The sequence below is a fragment of the Lynx canadensis genome, chromosome D1, assembly GCF_007474595.2.
Source record: "Lynx canadensis isolate LIC74 chromosome D1, mLynCan4.pri.v2, whole genome shotgun sequence".
In the NCBI taxonomy this organism is placed as follows: domain Eukaryota; kingdom Metazoa; phylum Chordata; class Mammalia; order Carnivora; family Felidae; genus Lynx; species Lynx canadensis.
In genome coordinates this window covers 5,927,836-5,948,789 of record NC_044312.2, presented here as the reverse complement: position 1 = coordinate 5,948,789, position 20,954 = coordinate 5,927,836, and the positions used below count along the sequence as shown (strand labels likewise).

General features: G+C 41.9%; 1 protein-coding gene and 1 long non-coding RNA gene across 2 annotated transcripts in view; both read left to right on the top strand.

The window, feature by feature from the left end:
* Positions 1-10,160, top strand: part of CWF19L2 (CWF19 like cell cycle control factor 2) — a 124,832-nt gene extending 114,672 nt beyond the window's left edge. Inside the window, exons 12-14 of the mRNA XM_030332503.1 lie at positions 733-813; positions 5,762-5,863; positions 9,474-10,160. Of these exons, the coding sequence (XP_030188363.1) occupies positions 733-813; positions 5,762-5,863; positions 9,474-9,617 (327 nt within the window). The 3' untranslated portion in view covers positions 9,618-10,160. The remainder of the gene's footprint in view (positions 1-732; positions 814-5,761; positions 5,864-9,473) is intronic.
* A 1,522-nt stretch (positions 10,161-11,682) lies between these two features.
* Positions 11,683-20,954, top strand: part of LOC115525407 — a 39,805-nt gene continuing 30,533 nt past the window's right edge. Inside the window, exon 1 of the long non-coding RNA XR_004344175.1 lies at positions 11,683-12,377. This is a non-coding gene — a long non-coding RNA (uncharacterized LOC115525407). The remainder of the gene's footprint in view (positions 12,378-20,954) is intronic.

The following is a 20,954-nucleotide window of genomic DNA, read 5'->3' as shown; positions in this document are numbered from 1 at the left end:
TATACTGAATGTGCTACGTTATAGTATCAGCCCCAGTGCCCCATATGCCTTTTAAATATGGACCAGCAGTGTATCTGATGCTTTTAAACTGTGCTTATTTGAATGCTAATTTTATGTTTAAAATTTGCTTCATTAAGGATGACAACTGTACAAAAATGAGAGTACTTGATACTCATCATCCTGGTTTTTCTATGAAATATTTCTTTACCATAAATACTAGTTCTGTTGCTTAGGCTCGGAGGTCTTACAATGCCATATCTATGTATTTTTCCCCTTCATTTTTACTTCTTTGTTGTAGGGCCAAATAGTTCAAGTACCTGGTTGTCAGAAATTACTCTTTTGCGAAAAGGGCAGTAAAACTAAACAAATTTATTTGAGTAGGTTTCTATGAATGGGATAAGGAAGTTGTGAACTTTTATGTTCACAAACTTAACGTTTAAATTAAATTGCTTAGGCTTATTAAGGATTGTATTTGTGGTGTAAAGTTGGGCTGAAGTTAGTACAAGAATTAAGAATGAGTAAATAATATTCCTTTTTCCTAAAGATGGGACTTTAAAGAAAATTAAGGTCCAATTTTAAATAACGAATTAAAGCCTTAACCCATTTTAAATAATGAACCACCTACCATGTATACTATATCTGTGATTAATTCACTGTATTACTTTATTTTTAAACAGTCTCTTTGTGTTTGCTTATAAGCTATTTTTTCATTAATAAATGGCTATTTCTTAGAAAGCCATAATGGAATCTGATGAAGAATGGTCTATGAACAAGAAATTGATCGATCTCTCTTCGAAAGACATCAGAAAGTCTGTAAGTATCTTTTTCTTGCCCTTGGTATAAGAAATGATCCTGATGTTTAGGGATCATTAATTGTCACATCTTACTTAAGAAAGAGACCATTTGGGGCGCCTGGGTGGCTCAGTCGTTTAAGCGTCTGACTTCGGCTCAGATCATGATCTCACGGCCTGTGAGTTCGAGCCCCGTGTCGGGCTCTGTGCTGACAGCTCAGAGCCTGGAGCCTCTTTAGATTCTGTGTCTTTCTGTCTCTCTCTCCGCCCCTCCCCCGCTCACACTGTGTCTCTCAAAAATAAATAAACATCAAAAAAAAAATTAAAAAAAAGAAAGAAAGAGACCGTTTGGCTGAGTGACCCAAGGTGAAGTAAGTAATTCTATGAATAAGAAATTCTTTTCATTCTACTTGGTCTAGCAAATGCTCCTTTGTTCAGATGCTTATGTGAATATTTATTCCTGACCTTCTGGCCTTGTGCCTTCCTCACCTTCTGGAGCTGTGCCTTCCTCACCTTCTGGCACTGTGCCATTGTGGTGCCTACAGTTGGCTGTGACCACATCAGACTCTGCTGTAGGAGCTCCTGTAATGGGCTTCTCAGCCTCTGTGGAAGTAGGGAGAGGGGCCCTCTCGTTACTCAAATTGTAATGAGGATAACATTTTCCTAGAGGCTCTATTTGATTTTGGAGTTCTTCCCTCCCCGCCCCCCCCCCCCCGCCCATATAAAGATTACCTGTTACAATCTTTAAAACAGTGGCTAAGTTAGATTATGGGTTCATTTTTCTTTAGGGGAGTTTCCAACCGAGCTTCACAGCTTAGTCGATCCACACACTCACTCTTAGACACATTACACAAGTTGAGTACTGTCACAAGGACCTCTCTCTTTTCTAGACGTCTAAATGAACTGGAATAGAGATATACTAGAACTGTGGATTCCTTTTTGGTTTTCTGTTCAAAACACACTTTGCTGTACAGCCGTTCACTGAGTGAGAGCTGTTTACCAGGCACTCTTCTGTGTGCATTGCACGTGCTGGAGCAGAACAGGGATGTGGACTCTGGGGGCGGGGCGGGCACTTCAGCCTGTGTGCTAGGTCATCCCTCTGCCCTCGTGTGTAAATAACGTTATTCGAGTGCAGCTACAGCAGTTTGTTAGGTGCTGCTTTTGGAAGCTTTCATGCAGCAAGGGCAGAGTGGAGAGTTGCAGCAGAGACTATGTAATCTTCAAAGCCCAGAACATTTTATTTAAATTCAGACTTTTATGTTTTCTTAAGTTTGCTGACCCTTGTTCTAATAGATGACACTAGGCTCTTTTCTTCCGTATATTCTTTTTGGAAAGCCAGACTCCTCATACAGGTGACTGGTAAGATATCTCATTGCATTTATTATGTCCTACTCAAGAGATTGAAATTTCATTGCCTTACTGAAGATAGGTTTAATACAAAGGTAAAACATTGTCTATAGTCTTCTTTTCTCCCCTTGCTGGCGAATTCGACCAGACAGTATATTAACTCCCCCCTTAACAAGTGTCCTTTTCATTTCTGTCTTCTCTGAGCCTATAGTAAAACGTATCTAGGGGGCAGCTGAGGGGTTCATTCAGTTGAGTGTCTGACTCTTGATTTTGCCTCAGGTCGTGTTTCCAAGGTCATGGGATCAAGTCACGTGTTGGGCTCTGCACTGAATGTGGAGCCTGTTTGGAATTCTCTCTCTCTCTCTCTCTCTCTCTCTCTCTCTCTCTCTCTCTCTCCTTCTTTCTCTCTGCCCCTCTCCCCTGCTTACATGCTCCCTCTGTCTCTAAAAAAGAAAAAAAGAAAAGGATACCTAACATACACACATCTATTATGCCTGAGTTTTTCACTTCTCATAATCTCCATTGCCATTAAATATTCTTTTTTTTTCTTTTTTTTTTCTACATTTATTTATTTTTTGAGAGACATAGAGAGACAGAGCACAAGTTGGGGAGGGGCAGAGAGTGAAGGAGACACAGAATCCGAAGCAGGTTCCAGGCTCCGAGCTGTTAGCACAGAGCCCAATGCAGGGCCCGAACTGACAAACCGTGAGATCGTGACCTGAGCCGAAGTCAGACACTTAATCGACTGAGCCACCCAGGTGCCCTGCCGTTAAATATTCTTTTATAACATGATTTTAATGGCATTTGAAAGTATTTCTAAGTAGAAGTTTTTAAAGATACGTATTATTCTCTATTTGCTATCCTGTGTATGCAGTTTTCTTCCTGGTGAACCATCTAGTACCTATTTTAAGTTTGTTTTTTAAAACGTGCTCAGTACTTGAGTCAAATGCCTAGGGAGTTTTAATATTTTAACTAATATGGAAAATCTGAAACAGATACAGACCTTTGTAGGAACAGTAGTTGTATATTCTACTTGGAAGCATTGCCGAGATCCCAAGAGTTGCCTTTCTAAGTCATCACATAGTATCTGAGAGTCACAGCAGACAGGGAGTGGGCCAGATGATATCTCTGGTCCCTTTTAGCTTTAGGATTCGATAATTATGTGGATGGAATTGTGAAGAGAACTTCAGTATTAGGAATAATTCTAAAGGAGGTCACTTTTTAGGCTAATAAGCTTTTCAGTGGCTTTTTAAAATGATAAAAGTGTTTCTGAGCACAAAGTGAACAATCTTGACTTATTTTAATGTTATTTCTATTCTGGAAGAACCTCATTATACTTATTTTTAAGACTGTGTCCTTGGTAGTTTCATAAAGTGTTTTACCTGCTTTGTGGGGTGGGGTGATTTTTTTGTTCAAGTAAATTCTTGGCTTCTGGTAATTTATTCTGATTCTTTGTTGATTTATGTTTTTCTGCTGTGAGTATGAGCTTTTCTTTTTGTGCCCCCTTGCTCCCTTTCTGGGCCCTGATTTCTTTGTAGTTGTGTGAAGTTCGTGGCAGTACACAGGGAAACACATCTCTCTGTGTGCTCAGTGCAGAGCACTTGTGTGTTATCAACTAACTTGTCAACAACACTGCTCGGTTTTCACAAGGCTGTGACATTGAGATTTCATGTGAATTCTTTCTCAACTTTTAATGTGATGATTGTAAGTTTAATTTTGTGATAGCTATAATTAAAAAACATCTAGCACATTTAGGGATTTTTAAGACTGAGGAAAGTCCATGTCACGGAAAATTTGGGTTCACCCAGAGACCTTCAAGCTCAAGGACAATTAGAGCAAGTCAGGAGTAATACCTGGAAATATTGAAAGGGGCAGATTCAAATATTACTGTTTTGTTGTTGTTGTTGTTTACCATCAATAAAATGTTTTGCCATAGTTCTGTCAGTGTCTTTCAAGAGCGATACCAGAGGTCGTTCCTTCTGTCTGGCCAAGGCAGGAAAAGCAAAGTGGTAAGTGTGCACGCGCTTTGATACTAGAGCTTTCATGCGCCTGCTGACGAGCCACCGTCCTGATGAGACAGCCGGTTGTCCCCAGTAGCCACAGGGAGAGGACAGACAAGCTCGTGGCAGCCCCCACTCCTTGCAGAGCAGTGGTGTGTTTACTGCGCCGTCTGGGCACTTACGTCCTGAGTTGTTGAGTCAGTCACTTGGCATGGATGTTCGTTTCCTACCGGCGACGGAAGGACACAGATTTATTTTGCAGTCCTGGAGGTCACAATACAAAATGTGCTGCACTGGACTCAAATCAAGGTGTTAGCAGGTGTGCGTTCCTTCTGGACGCTCTAGGGAAGAATCCGTTCCCTTCCCTTTTCTAGAAGCCACTCGAGATTCCTTCCTTCATCTTCAGTTCCAGCAGTGTGGGATCTTCCAGTTTTTCTCTGATGCTGACTCTCCTGACTCTTACTTATAAGTATCCTTGTGATTGTATTGGGCCCACGAGGATAACCCAGGATATCTCCTCATTTGAATATCCATAAACTAATTGCACGTGTGAAGTCCCTCTGCCGCAGCTTACCCTGGGTGCGCAGTTCATCCTCGCAGCAAACCTCTCAGTTCTTCATATTTCTCAGGAGACCCAGAGGTGGTAAATGACTGGCCTGGGGCTACATAGGCAGAAAGTTCAGAGCTTTGATTAGAGGCCTTCTCAGTCTCTTGACTTTATTTTTTCCTGACTGTCTAGGTCGTGTACTTGTTTATCCTATTCTGAAAATGTGAAAGTAAGAAAAATAAATAAAGCCACAAAACAGTAACCTGTTTTCCCTGCATTTGATGTTATATACTGTTATATAGTGTGTGTGTGTATATATATAATATATATATATATGTTTTATATATATATATATTTGATGTTATATTCTACTATTTGATGTTATATACTATTTTATAAACTGATTTTTTTACAACATTAACTACTTATAGTGAAATAGACATGTGGGATTCAGGGCCAGAATGAGCATGTGCGTGCGTGCGCGTTTGCGCATTTGTGCGTTTGCGTGTGTGTGTGTGTGTGTGTGTGTGTAGAAAGGAGAGAGGAAAAGATCATAGTTAGTCCTGGAGATACTTTGAAATGAGGTTGTTTAACTAAATATTGTTATACCCACCTCACCAGTTAAGAAAAAATTATGATTGGGTTTAATTTATTTTTGATAAATAAATGGTAATAAAAATATTATGAGCAAAGCTCTAAGTATATGGTTAGGTCTCTCTTCCTGTTCTGTTTTGTGAGGGAAATATAGGAATGATACCCTTATTCTCTGTGTAGTTTAAAGAAAATTATTCTACTGTTATCTATATAAAAACACTACCTTTTCTTGCTGTTTTCCTCAAAGACAGGAAAAGAATTGGTTTTGATTATAGCTAAAGAGCTATCTGGCTGAAAGGCTACCTAATGAAATGTTTGACTCTGAAAGTTACGTCACTATGTATTCTTGAATTGGAAATTTATTATATGCTCTTGTTGTGAAGGGTTGCCTAACTTCCGTCATATCCTAGAGCAGGAGAAGGGATTGCACAGAACTTGCCGATTCCGGGCTGTACTCATGTGTGATTTATCTGTTTATTTAGGTACCCAGGGGCTTACCTTACTTCTCTGTAGATTTTGGCCTCCAAGGAGGGTTTGCCCACGTCATTGAAGATCAACATAAATTCCCTCATTACTTTGGGAAGGTAAGCTCACAAGTTTAATAAAATTCCAGAGTGTTGTAGCAGTTTGGTAATAACACTTTCCTTTCAAAGGGAAATCAAAACTTGGGGCACAATAGAGAGTGAAGTTGGTGAGTGCTCTTCTACCCAGTTTTAAAGAGAGAACCTCAAAGCTGCCAATAAAAATACCTCAGACTGTTGCTAACAGTCAGGAATGTCCCTTTGGAACCCACCATTTTCTGACACCGTCGAGAGTGAGGGTAGCCGTTTTCCTGTGGAGGCAGCTGGCCTTGTGCCACAAGGGTGACACTCTAGACACCCACAGTGAGTTTGCTCGCAGTGACTCTGCTTTGTGGAGGCTGTCCTTCCTTTCATCTCACCGATGGGGGAGCCGGGCTGCAGACAGGTTATGTGACCCGGTCACGCGCTTCTAAGGGACAGAACTGGTCCATGCACCTCTCATTCCTGGTTGAACCTGAGAACGGATGACCTCACGTCTGCACTTATGACGAAGCACCATGTGGTCCGAGAAGAGTATATGACTGAGTCATTTCACATGGTTTCTGGGCAGATATCTGCGTGGCGATCGTAGATCACCATTCGTTTCACTGCTGGGGGTGCAGCCACAAAGTAGGGTCCACTGCGTATCTGGGAAGTACGTGAGGTAGTGTCAGGCGCTGGAACGAAACTAACGTGGCCGCTGCAACAGTCAAAAGAAGTCTGGGCAGTAGTAGTTCTAGAAGTGGCCTTTGTATCGAGTCTGGCTCAGGCTTTCCTGCTCATACCATCCTTTGACTAGAGGACCCCTCATGAACTCTGCCCTGGGGCCCCTGTCTCCCTCCTCACTCTCATCTCCGCTGTATGGCCGTCCTCTACAGCGAGTAGGCTCGCGTCAGGAGGAATCTCGACCCCAGAGGTTCGGATTCAGAACTGTTTATTCTGTTGCCTTTAAAATGTTAGAGGCCCCAAATCACATGCATTTTTGAACTGTTGAGATATAGTACAGAAACGTGTTTGAGAAATTTTCAAAATGTTTTCTCATGGAGTTAATTAGAAAGAAATTTGTTTTCATTGCTCTGAAAACCCCTGTTGTTTTAATCAATAGAACTCTATAACTGAAGGCTCTCAGACTCTGGATTCCTTCCTCCCTTCCTTCCTTCCTTCCTTCCTTCCTTCCTTCCTTCCTTCCTTCCTTCCAACCTGATTTTTTTGAAAACAAAGTAAAATACCCATTTTTTTTTTAATTTTGTAAATTTAATTGGGAGATTGCAGTCCTGAACAAATATGTTTATATGATACTGTTTAAAAAGAAAGCTTCCTCAGTTAGCATGGCATCGCTGATCCGTTTCCCCCCAAATTTGCTTCTCAAGAAGCAGCCTGTGAGCCCAAGAACTCCCTTCAGCCTGCTGCCTAAGCGAGTGTTCAGAGAGCAGGAGGGGGATGGTCTCTTTCCATTCACAGCTGCTTCTGTTACCAAGACTCAATGGTACCTGTATGGTACCCATAAGACAAAACTTGGTATTTTACAGAGACAGTGTTAGGCCAGTTCATAAACTAGGCTTGCTTAAACTACATTGCTTACTTGGGCTGATGCCAAGAAAACTCTCGCATTAAATCTAAATTTAGTCTTGATGTTTTCTAAAATTACTCTCTTTGTTGGGCCCTTTATTTCTGTTTCTCAGTGAAGGAGCTTACACTAAGCCTTTTCTGATATATCCAATAACTAGAATCTTCTTTTTTTGAGTCTCCATGTAGTCTGCAATGGCATTTACCTTATTCCGCTCTTTAAGACAGTTCTTTGTGTAGTTGGTCATTTTTCTGGTCCTACCACAGGCCCACATTCTGTTAGTTCTCTGAAGACAGGTAGATGTATGTTAGTTATCTTTGTATCCCCAACGACATTTGGTACTTGCTTGTACACAGTATGTCCCCTTGGTAAAAATGTTAAGAGCCTGTCCAGGATCTCACCACACAGCCCTGTGGAAGTAGACTGAACTTGCACAGTTTGACCCTCAGCCCAGTGTTGTCCTGTGTTGCCATACTGCCCTCCCGTAAGCATTGCACGTTTCCCCCATATCCTTGTGTACGTGGATACTCACAGTCATAAATTGCATTGCTTTCTGTAGCTAACAGCACAGGAAGAGAATCATGAGGGAAGTAATCTAGGATAATGAAAGCAGTCAAATCAAAATCCATCTCTTACAGGAGTTTGGAATGTGACTCTTAAAAGAAGGTGGTTTATAATTTTTAATTCTTTGTTTATTTGGATTATTAGTATTAAAATATGATTCTAGGGATGCCTGGGTAGCTCAGTTGGTTGAGCGTCCGACTTAGCTCAGGTCATGATCTCGAGGTCTGTGAGTTCAAGCCCCACGTCGGGCTCTGTGCTGACAGCTCAGAACCTGGAGCCTGTTTCAGATTCTGTGTCTCCCTCCCTCTCTGCCCGTCCCCTGCTCATGCTCTGTCTCTCTCTGTCAAAAATAAATAAAACATTAAAAATAAAATAAAATAAAATATTCTATTTCCTGAATAAAGATCTCCAGCTAATAGTAGAAGAAACTGGCTTATAAATATAAGGGGTAGTAGAGAGAATGTTGGCCTGAGATTCAACTGCAGTCCGACACCAGAGTTAATAATTGTTGGATGTCGGCCAACTTTTTCTCCATACTGGTTACCAGAACAGCTCATGAGGACCAAATTAATTAAATGTCACGCTCCCTTCCTCCCCTTTGCACCTCTCTGGTAGATGTGCTAACAAGCAACAAAACGGACAAAGAACATGACAAGAGACAAAACTAGCACTGCTAGAATTCTAGGGCTTGCATAGTTAGAACTAACTGAAAACAAGATTTTTTTCCCCAGGTTTTCATTTAAAGTCCAGCTTGTTAACATACACGTGCAATAATAGTTTTAGGTGTAGAATTTAGTGATTGATCATTTACATACAGCACCCTGTGCTCATCCCAGCAAGTGCCCTCCTTAATCCCCATCACCTGTTTCTCCCATCCCTTGCCCACCTCTCCGCTATAACCATCAGTGTGATCTCTGTGGTTAAGAATCTGTTTCTTGGTTTGCCTCTCTTTTTTCCCCCCATGCTCATTTGTTTTGTTTCTTAAATCCCACATATGAATGAATTTGTAGCCATTTGTCTTTCTCTGCCTGACCTACTTCACTTAGCATTATACTCTCTAGCTCTATCTGCATTGTTGCAAATGGCAAGATTTCATTCTTTTTGATGGCCAACTAATATTCCATTATATATATACCACATGTTCTTTATCCATTCATCAGCCAGTGGACACTTGGGGTCTTTCCATAATTGGCTATTGTAGATAGCGCTGCTGTAAACATTGGGATACATGTACCCTTCGAATCTGTATTTTTGTATCCTTTGGGTAAATACCTAGTAGTGTAATTGTTGGGTCATAGGGTAGTTCTGTTTTTAACTTTTTGAGGAACCTCCATACTGGAAAGTAAGATTTTTTAACTTGAAACTAATATGTGTGTAGAATTTGAGTATCATCTTGGAGAACTACTGACTTTTATACTTAGTATAAATATAAATAGAAATAGTTTCATTCTGTTTTCAGCATTTATACATATATGTGTCTGTATTTCTCTCATTCTTTAAAAGGAAATCATTGGTGGGATGTTGGATATAGAACCCAGGCTGTGGAGGAAAGGGATCCGGGAAAGCTTTGAGGATCAGAGGAAGAAGGCACTGCAGTTCGCTCAGTGGTGGAAACCATTCGACTTCACCAAAAGTAAAAAATGTTGAGTCAAGCCTTTCAGTTTTTAAATGTCTTCTTCAGATTCCTTTCACTTTTATTTCTATTCTGTCTCAACAACTGACCCTCAGGCCACAGGGAGAGAAAGTCCTGCTCTGGGTCTCGGATGCCTGTGCATCACCGGATTGTTTCCTTTCCTACCTTGTCCTGCGACCTCCCCTGTTGTCATTGGGGAGCAGGACCAGATACGGGGTGACCCTGCATTCCCGCTCTGTCCCTACGTCTTTGTGTTCCGACCAGTACAGTTAAGATGGGGAAGGACTTTGCTGAAGGATTGCCGAGGAGGGACAGCAGATCACCGGTTCAGAGGGAGGTGGGGCTGCTTCAAGGTGGTGAACACTGTTGACCAGCTTCTCTTGAATATTTTAAACTGAGTTGGCATATTCAGTAATAATTGCAACTTCTCTTTGTAGCCTTTTATAGAAGAGCTCTTCATTTTCTACCAGTAGCAGATATATCACTGCTATTCTTTTTATTAAAGGAAGAAGAATGTTCGAGAATAATAAATTAAATAAAGCATCACATGTTCATGATTTGTTGGTTTCTATTTCTGGATTAAAAAAAATTTTTTATGTTTGTTTTTGAGAGAGAGAGAGAGAGAGAGAGAGAGAGACAGAGCCTGAGCGGGGGAGGGACATAGAGAGAGGGAGACACAGAATCCGAAGCAGGCTCCAGGCTCTGAGGTGTCAGCACAGAGCCTGACGCGGGGCTCGAACTCACAAACTGGGAGATATGACCTGAGCTGAAGTCGGATGCTCAACCGACTGAGCCACCCAGGCGCCCCTTAATTCTGGATTTTTAGATAGTGTCTTTGAATTTGCGGGATGTTGAAAGTAATTGTTCCAGATGACACAATTTACAGCTGTTTGGGTTTTGAAAGTTGAAAAATTTAGCCAAATTGTCATTTTGGGTTTGTAGTATTACAAAATCTTAAGTAATTAGAGTATTCTGAATGTCTAGAGCACGTTCCGTTGCTCGGCACTTGACCGAAGCTTCCTTTTTCTTTGTTCTTACGCTTGGTATCAAGGGGTTTCGAAACCATGTATTTAAAAAATATGACCATGGGGTAAGAGTGCTCCTATTTTTTTAATATGGGAGATGTTTTTGGTGTAACCCCTTCTCAAAGATCCTTGACATTTTGTCATGAAATGTTGAATACGTAGAATCAGTGTGATGCATACTCTGGAGAAACTCGTAACTCTACACAGTTATTTTTTAATATCAGCGTCTCGTTATTTCTTTAGTATGGCACAAAATGTTTATATTCTACCTGTAGTTTTTAAATTTCGCATATGAGTTGAAGTTTACTGGTTTCATTTTCTCAGTATTTGCAAATTGAATTTAAGTATAATTATCAGATACTTGATAGTATTTTTTTTTTAACTGCTATTTTCAAACTTGTTAAGCTGTATTGCAGAGACACAGAGGAATCTATGACATTTATGTAATCAGTGAGGTAACAGTTCGTGGGGAATTTTGGTTTTGTGCTAGTAGAGTGCAAAAATAAAAAGTACTTCCCCTACTTTAAATTATTTTACAGTCTAGCGGACAAGGAGACGTGCGTCAATGATATAGCACAGTGTAAGTTCTAACGCGAGGTATGTGTCAGGTGTATCCGAGCGCCATGCTGAAGGACTCTTCACACCTCCTCTGTCTGTCTGGGTGGGTGACTTTGCTGCTTGTTTTACTGAGATTGTAGAACCAGAGAGACGAGATTTTCCACCACACCTCCCAGTAGTCCTCCATGTGCACCCATGGGCTCTGCGTGCCCTCTTGCTAACTATAGATAAATTATTTTGTTGTTCTTCTCTGGGGCTCATCCACGCCATTATGTCCTGGATTTCACCCCCCTCACCTACTCAGTTGGCCCTACTCTCCCCCTATTACTAGGATTTTCCTCTCTCGGTAAAAGTGAGTTCCTATTAGCATATGAAAACATCTTGTAACAGTCCACCACAGATGCCCCCCATCACATCCCCTGTAGCCATTTTCCTTCTCTGCCTGACAGCAAAGCTCATTTAAATAATATTTGTGTCCTCTCCTTCCCTCCTCCTCCTGTTCTCAGTACGCTTAAACGCACCCCCCCCCGCCCCGTTCTAAAACTGCTTGTGTCAAGGTCCTCTGTGAACCTGCCACATCGGTAAATCACGTAATTACTGCCCATGTTCCTCTTGCTCGCCTGTCGGCATCACTGACAGACTCAAGACACTTTCTCTGCTTCCAGAGTGCAGTTTCTTATTTCTCCTCCTTCACTGCTGGCTCCGTCCTCCCAGCCTCCTTTGCTGGTTCCTCTCCAGCCGGTCACGTGTTGAAATGCCCATCCTCACTTCTTATCTGTTCTCTGTTACATGCTGTCTCTCAAGATGATGTCATACTTAAAATGGTCCTCTGGACCACCTTTAGGTTGGCTCATTTATTCAACAAATATTGGAGTGTTTTCTTTGTGCCGGTTACTGTTCTGAGTGCAGGGAATACACTATGAATAAAACAAAAATGCCTCCTTTGAGGAGTTCATATTGTATCAAGGAAGACAAACGCAGTAAATAAATTATCCAGAAAATGTCAGAGGTGGTAAGTGCTACGGAAAAAGGAAAAGTAGAACAGGACAAGGAAGACGCCTCTCAAATTTATGCCTTCATCCTGGACCTCTTCAGCGAACTCCGGAAACAAATACCAAGGTGACATCTCTACTGTATCTAATCTGTGAGATGGACATCCCACCTGAACTCCTGATTTCCCTCTCGTTCCAGGTATTTATAACAACCATTTCATTACACCATGTGGTTGTATAGATGAGACTTTGTTTAGGGCTCAGCTAGATGATTTGCCTCTGTTTCCTGATGTCTGGGGCCTCAGCTGGAGTGACTCAAGCGTCTGGAGATGACTGGGGCCACACGTGTAGCGCCTCCGTTCTTCACATGGGCCATGTGTGCGTGGAGCTGGAATAGTCGAAATAGTCTTTCACTCACATGTCTGGTGCCTGGGACAGCTTGGGGACAGACTGAAGACACTCTCTTCTCGTATGGCAGTTTCAGTGTAGTTGGGCTTTACCATATGACTTCTGACTTCTGTTCCAAAAGATGCTTCCAAGAGAGAAGAGGTGGAAGGTGCCACTCTGTTAGTTAGGGCCTGGGACCGGAAATCAGCACCGCGTCATTTTGCTGTGTTTTGTCTGTCAAAGTTGTCACAGAACCCACCGACATTCCAAAAGAGGGGTCATAACTCTACCTCTTGTTGAGAGTAGTGTCAAATCATTGGTGGCCCCCCTTCATCCACCACAGTCTGCCCTCCGGCCACCAATTTATACTCTCCCACATTAAAAATACATTCAAGTCCTCCCAAGGAAGCCTTATCCCAGGAATGCACTAGGCCTGGGCTGGAGATTCAGGATCCCAACTACCCAGGCTCAGATACACGAGGCCCTTCAGATGCTTCAATCTGAAGATGTGTGAGTTTAAGAGACAAATTATCTGCAACCCAAACACACAATAGTAAGAAAAGCACACAATAACTTCAGTATAGGCACCTTCACTGAAAAAGATGGAAAATTCGAGACACATTGCCATCACTGTTGACCAGTTCTAACATCAAGTCGAGTGTATGTTGCCAGTTTCTTGATTAGGACTGCAGTCCTGCTTCTCGGAGGTGATTCTGTGGGGCTTTGTGCTCTGCCCTGCATACTCTTAGTTCATCCCTGAATCAGCCTTTTTTTCCCCCCATAAATAGCCCAAGACTCATGTTTCCACCTGAGACCAACGAGCCACGTTATCTTCCAGCCTCAAACGACCAAAGAATTGACAACATACATGTAGTGATGGTTTTTAAGACATGGGTATCAAGCAAGAAAGTATAATGATCCCTAAGTGATGGGAAACAAGTAAAATAAGCTTTGTGATGGCCCTGCCCTCTTGCTCTGAGACTGTCCTCATCTCATGGTACCAGGTGTGGGACCCCAGTCAGAGCTTATAGAACAGGCTGAGTTAAGGACATAGACCTAGGAATCTTGGGGGCCCAGAGCCACAGGGCGGGTTAGGAGGGAATTACGTGCAGATGCGGAGGCTACCTGGGGCCAAGCAAAGGTTGACCTACCCGAGAGGTTAGAGGTCACACTTCCCACTAACTAGAATGGAGGGTGTCAAGACTGTCTGGGAAGTGCGAGTACCCACAATGGTGGTGAGTAGTGTGGAGTGATGAAATCTCAAGACTTAGCCCTCATCTAACCTTGACAAATCTTACATGCAAGAGGCAAAAGGATCAAGCTGTTTCCAAGTAACTTCACTGTGTCCCAGAACAAAGCTCGACAACACATAGGAATAAAACTATATCCAGTAGTCACAACATAAAAAGTGTCTGGAGTACCAAAAAGCACAAGATGGTAACTACATGGGTAAATATATAAGATTTTTCTTATTTATTACGTTTATTTAAAAGATACTTTATTGTTCAAGCAAGAACAATTAGTATGAGGTTTATAACATATGTAAAAACTAAAGGACGATAATATAATGAAGGTGGGATGGGGACAAATGGAAGTATACTATTATAAGGTCGCCGTACTCTGCTTGAAGTGGGGTGGTGGGACTTGAGCACAGACTGTGATAAAGATGTAGAATTCTGGGGCACCTGGGTGGCTCAGTAGGCTCAGGTCTCACCGCTCGTCAGTTCAAGCCCCACATCTGGCTCTGTGCTGACAGCTCAGAACCTGGAGCCTACTTTGGATTCTGTGTCTTCCTCTCTCTCTGCCCCTCCCCCGCTTGTGCGCACGCTCTCTCTCTCTCTCAAAAATAAATGTTAAAAACAATTTTAAGATGTAGAATTCTGAGCTGTAAAGCAGGCCTTACGATTAAAAAAAAAAGCAAATAGAGATTTATGGCACTAATCCAATAAAGAAGATAAAGTGGAGCATGAAATAATAATCTAAATGAAGGCAGAAAGAGGAAACACTACAGGTGGTACAGATAGAAAATGAGCAGCAAGATGATGGATTTAAGCCAAAACATTCTATCAATAATACTCATTTTTTATAGCTGCTTGGCAGTTGAAAGCAGCACACATTTATTATTTCTCGGCTTCTGTGGGCCTGGAGTTCAGGTACAGCTTGACTCATTCCGACGCTGAGCTGGGAAAAGACCCATTTCCCCGCCCACGTGGTTCCTGGCACCGCTCACCTCCTTGCTGGCGGCCCCGTGTCCCTTCCCACATGAGCTTCCCCAACACAGCCCCTTGCTTCCCTCACCACCGGCGAGGAAGAGGGAGATGGTGACAAGGTGTGTTACTATGTCACACAGTAACGTCATCACACAAAATTACACACACCCCTTGCCTTAGGGTATCATTGGAAGCACATCACAGGTCCTGCCGGCACGCAGGGGTGGGATCACACCAGGACATGAGCCCCAAGCAGGATCGGAACACCCCGGAGGCCCCCAAAGAATGTGCCCCTTCACATCTGAAGAGACTTAAACTGAATTCGTACATTTCTCCCATCTTCTTCTTCTTTGTCTTCCATTTTACTAATGTGTCTATCATAATCCGCAGAATGCATTCTTTTGCTTTAAACACCCAATTCTAAAGTATTTTTAATGAGAAAAAGAGCTTTTTATATTTGTTCAAATATTTGCTGTTTTTCGTACTCTGCATGCCTTTGAGTTGATTCACATTTGCATTTAGTGTCCCCTGAGTCAATGTGCATGTAAAGTCAGTTTGAGGTTTTTTTCAGGCTTGCCTTTTCTGTTTCCTGAGGTTTCTGAATTGTTGATCGATTCTGTAGTGATTTTTGTTTTCTTTTCCCCCCTTGCTTGCTCATGTTTTTATATCCAAGTGATCTCCCTAGTTCTATTTTTTTTTTTTTTTTTAAATCATCTTGTTTTCGAGCTCTGGACATGAGATTTTCATCAGGCTTCTCAAGACGCAGTTTATAGAAATGTCTTTCTTTTGTGGTTGATCTTTCTTCTAACTGGGTTCTTTTTAGTTTGCGTGTTTTGTTTGAACTCATTTATACATTTATTCTTTTACTATTGTTTTGCCAGGGTGGGTATACAGAGTTGCCACAGTGTTTCTTTTCATCAGCTCCCGCTTGGGGGTCTGTGCTTCATGATGATGGTTACAGTGTTATTTGGTACATAAATATTCATCAGCGTAATTTATTTTTTATTGTGAATTGTGGCTTTCAGCATTAAACAGGGAGCAGCCCTAGGCTCCTGAATCACCTCTTGTAGGAATATTGCCAACCCATTAGTAACACCTGGTTTGGATTGTATAAGAGCAATGAATAGACTCCACCTTTTAGAATCATTAGAAATTTTAAATTTTTGTTGAAGCAGCCTGAGCTACTATAGAAATTGGCACTTTGAAAATCGGGAGCTTCTAAACAAAAGCCTTTAAGATATGTGGCATTAGGGGCGCCTGGGTGGCGCAGTCGGTTAAGCGTCCGACTTCAGCCAGGTCACGATCTCGCGGTCCGTGAGTTCGAGCCCCGCGTCAGGCTCTGGGCTGATGGCTCGGAGCCTGGAGTCTGTTTCCGATTCTGTGTCTCCCTCTCTCTGCCCCTCCCCTGTTCATGCTCTGTCTCTCTCTGTCCCAAAAATAAATAAACGTTGAAAAAAAAAATTAAAAAAAAAAAAAGATATGTGGCATTGGTTCAAGTGCAGCCTTCTGTTTTTAGCACCCAGGTTCCTTGTGTGTGGATAGTCCTTATAATATGAAAGTAAGTGTAGGGAACTCTGGTTCTGATGTGTTTGTATTCTCTGAACATGAATTGTTACTCATAAGGTGTGTAGAGATCACATGATGTCAGTTCATCCATTTATTTGGTGTCACTCGCTTGAATAATCAGTTCCAACTTGTCCACTGGGTTGCCAGTTGTGACAGCTACTTAGTGCTCATTAAAGGAACTCGGTAAAATAAATATTATCATTAAAGTGTCAGCTGTGAAAACAGTTTTTTACATGTTAATATAGTGTTAGGTTTTAAAAGGGAACGCTAAGCAGTGTGTGAAAAACCATTTAAATGGGTGTCAAAAGGGAGAACTTTCTCCAAATGGAATTATGAGTGTCCTTTTAAGAACCTTTAAAGATATAGACACATGATGTAAAGAGAGAAATGAAAAATTAGAGTCCCATCACCTCAGTGTTAGCCAGATAACGCTTAAGTCTTTAGGCTGCTGCTCTAGATGATGTAGGATTTTGCTGGAACGTGTTTTGGTTTACAGATAGTTAAAAAGGAATCTTACTCATTTTTTCAAACAGTAGAAACGTAAGTTTTTGTTTTGTGAATCCCTTTGGAATTACTAGTGATTCTTTGTTAATTTTTGTTTCATTAAAAAAATTTTTTTAATGTTTATTTTTGAGGGGGGCGGGCAGAGAGAGAGGAAGACACAGAAACTGAAGCAGGCTCCAGGCTCTGAGCTGTCAGCACAGAACCCTACATGGGGCTTGAACTCAGGAACTGTGAGATCATGACCCAAGCTGAAATTGGATGCTTAACCGACTGAGCCAGCCAGGCACCTCTGTGTTTTTATTGTGCTCTCATAAGTTGTGCTATTTTTCCTGGAAATGAAAAAGATATACAAAAGGGAAGACTATGAAATTAGTCATTACTGAAATGTCATCTCGGTGATTAATTTGGTTAAACAATAATTCCTGGAGTACCTACTGATGATAAAAAGCATTTGCTCTTCAAGGAAACTTTAGATTCCTTCCTGGATATCATAACACAAGTCAATAGCAAATGTAAGTAGTATACTACTTAAGTCAGCTAATTAATTTTACCCATTTTTTACCCTCACATTTTCCTCAGGAATTTATTAATTAATTAACATCCAAATTAGTTAGCATATAGTGCAACAGTGATTTCAGGAGTAGATTCCTTAATGCCTCTTACCCATTTAGTGCATCCCCCCTCCAGTAACCCTCTGTTTGTTCTCCATATTTAAGAGTCTCTTGTGTTTTGTCCCCCTCCCTGTTTTTATATTATTTTTGTTTCCTTTCCCTTATGTTCATCTGTTTTGTCTCTTAAAGTCCTCATATGAGTGAAGTCATAGGATTTTTGTCTTTCTCTAATTTCACTTAGCATAATACCCTCCAGTTCCATCCACATGGTTGCAAATGGCAAGATTTCATTATTTTTGATTGCTGAGTAATACTCCATTGTATCTATATATCACATCTTCTTTATCCATTCATCCATCGATGGACATTTGGGCTCTTTCCATACTTTGCCTATTGTCGATAGTGCTGCTATAAACATGGGGGTGCATGTGTCCCTTCGAAACAACACACCTGTATCCCGTGGATAAATGCCTAGTAGTGCAATTGCTGGGTCATAGGGTAGTTCTATTTTTAGTTTTTTGAGAAACCTCCGTACTGTTTTCCAGAGTGGCTGCACCAGCTTGCATTCCCACCAACAATGCAAAAGAGATTCTCTTTCTCCGCATCCTTGCCAACATCTGTTGTTGCCTGAGTTGTTCATGTTAGCCATTCTGACAGGTGTCAGGTGGTATCTCATTGTGGTTTTGATTTGTATTTCCCTGATGATGAGTGATGTGGAGCGTTTTTTCATGTGTCAGTTGGCCATCTGGATGTCTTCTTTGGAGAAGTATCTATTCATGTCTTTTGCCCATTTCTTCACGGGATTATTTGTTTTTTGGGTGTTGAGTTTGATATGTTCTTTATAAATTTTGGATACTAACCCTTTATCTGATATGTCGTTTGCAAATATCTTCTCCCATTCTGTCGGTTGCCTTTTAGTTTTGCTAATTGTTTCCTTCACTGTGCAGAAGCTTTTTATTTTGATGAGGTCCTAGTAGTTCATTTTTGCTTTTGTTTCCCTTGTCTCTGGAGATGTGTTGAGTAGGAAGTTGCTGCGGCCAAGTCAGTAATCTTCTTAGATGAGTGACAGTTCAAAAGTACCTTGGGGATGATGGTAGTGACAGTGAGTTTTTGAACCTCACTAAATGCTATAAATAGCAAAGCAACTAAAATGCAAAACTGAAGACCCACAGAAACCATCTTCAAAACAGAGTATTCCCATAGCCCCCAATTATAGTATGCTTGTAGGGACAGACTGCCAACATTCATAGCCTCTGAGCAATATCAGCATCTGCACAAGAGAGAGTGGAGGGAAAACACATGGCCTTTTAATGTCCCCAGGTACAAAAGAACCCTAAATTGCCGAAAAGTGCTTACTGTAAAGCCTGACAACTTAGTCTGAAAAGAGCAGCCGAAATTGGAAACAATCCCAGTTGGGTTGAGTCTGATGGCATCTGATGGCCGTGAAGTTAAAAGAAATGAAGAGCTACTCTGGCATGTTCACTGCCTCTGAAAGTAGAGGCCGACTGTCTTCATTCAAAACAGTAAGTGACAGGAGATAATCTCGGTTAAATCCCATGCGAAGTTTTCATGAAATAAATGTGAGAGATTAGGAACCAAACAGTATTCCTATAGACAGAGCTCACAGATAGATATGTCTTCAAACTGATGAAAACCATAACTCCGTAGTTCAAAATGAGCTTAAAAATTTAAGAAAATGATATAATGTATGAAGAACAAACAGCATATATTAGGACTGTAAAAAAAAGCTCAGAGATGAAGTGAGGAAAGGAAGATTTTACATGATTATTTATTTACTTTAAGAGAGAGAGCATGAGCAGGGGAGGGGCAGAGAGAGAGGGGGAGTGAGAATTCCATGCAGGCTCCATGCTGTCAGTGCAGAGCCTGATGCAGGGCTTGCTTGAACTCGTGAACCATGAGATTGGGACTTGAGCCAAAATCAAGTGTCGGACACTCAACGGACTGAACCACCCAGGTGCCCCAAAAGGAAGATTTCAAATGAGAGTTTCCAACACTCAGGAAGGATTTAGGATTCAGAAATGAAGACAAACTAGGAAAAATATATGTATAACAGATAACTTAATAGAAAGGTAAGCTGTAAAGAGGAAAGCTTTTTTTTTTTTTTTTTTTTTTAAATAAAAAAAGATGTAAAAGGTTGAAGAGAATGTGATGGATACAGAAGATAGGCTGGACTTGAACACAAATACGGTAAAAAACTTTGAAGAAGGAAATCAAGGCAGTGAACTGAACAGGAAGAATGAGGCCCAGATAATGTCTCGAGATTTTACTAAGCCTTTAAATGCCCAACAATCCTAATGCCTCTTAAGCTCTTTCAGTGTGCAGAAGGAGAACTTCCAAACCAGTTTCATGAAGCAAGTATACTCTGATCCCTAAACTTGAGAAAGGTCACACCAAGATAGAAAACTCGCAATATCATCTGTCATTTATTAATATTGATGCAGAAATTATACACTGATATTAGTAAACATGGAGGGCGTCCAAGATGGTGGTGTAGGAGAATCGTGAACTCACCTTCTCCCACACACCACAGCTACATATGGATTACTTCTCTCTGGAAAAGATCTTGAAACTGGCTGAACTGCTCCACAACAAATAAAATGACCTCATTGAGACTTATAGGACAGGCAGAAGCACAGGCTGGCAACCCCCCCCCCCCCCGCCTCCCCTGCCCACCCCAGCTCACGGACATGAAATTGGGAGGGATCTCACCAGACAGGTGCTTCTCCTGGAGGAGTGAGGGTCTGGCAATCTGACCTCTGGGACCTGCAGGGGGAAGATGAGCCCCTTGAAAGTCTGGCCTGGAAAACTGTGGGGGTCCCAGAATTCTATAAGAAGCTACCCCTCTTGGAGTATTTGCATGCAGTCCTGTTTGCCCCCAGGGCCAGCGAGCAAACAGTGTGTTGGAAAGTGCCTAGACTATATGTGAGGGAGATTGATTTGCTGACCTGGGGGTCTTGGCTGGAGGGGCAGGGGCCAGTTCAGACTCTCCCCCCAAAACAGAGGTGTGTGCAGATGCTGTTGCTGCACTGTCCATGCAGCCTGCTAAGCACGGGTGGATGAGCTTGGACATGGCACCTTCGTACCACGTTGCTGGGATGGAACCGGGTAAACAGTCATAGCAGTTGCTCAGGCCAGAGAGTGCAGGTGATGGCAGTGTTTTCCCATTCCCTGGCTGCAGGGGGCAAGTACGAGTGGTCATGGAGTTCTCTCACTTCCTGGTGAAAGGCTGCAAGTGTGGGCAGTTCCCATACTCCGCTACCCGCTGGCCAGAGCTGGTGAGCGTGAATGGTCACAGCATTCTTCCACTCTCAGTCTAAAGCTGTGTGCAGACGCTGGCAAAGCACTCTCCGCCTGTGTTTCTGAAGCCCGTAGGCACAGGCATTCAAGACATTTCACATTACTTTTCCAAGATCAGCAAGCGTGTGCTGCCCCCTGCACTCTCCAGCTGCCTTGACAGCAAGGAAAGACAGGTGTCGG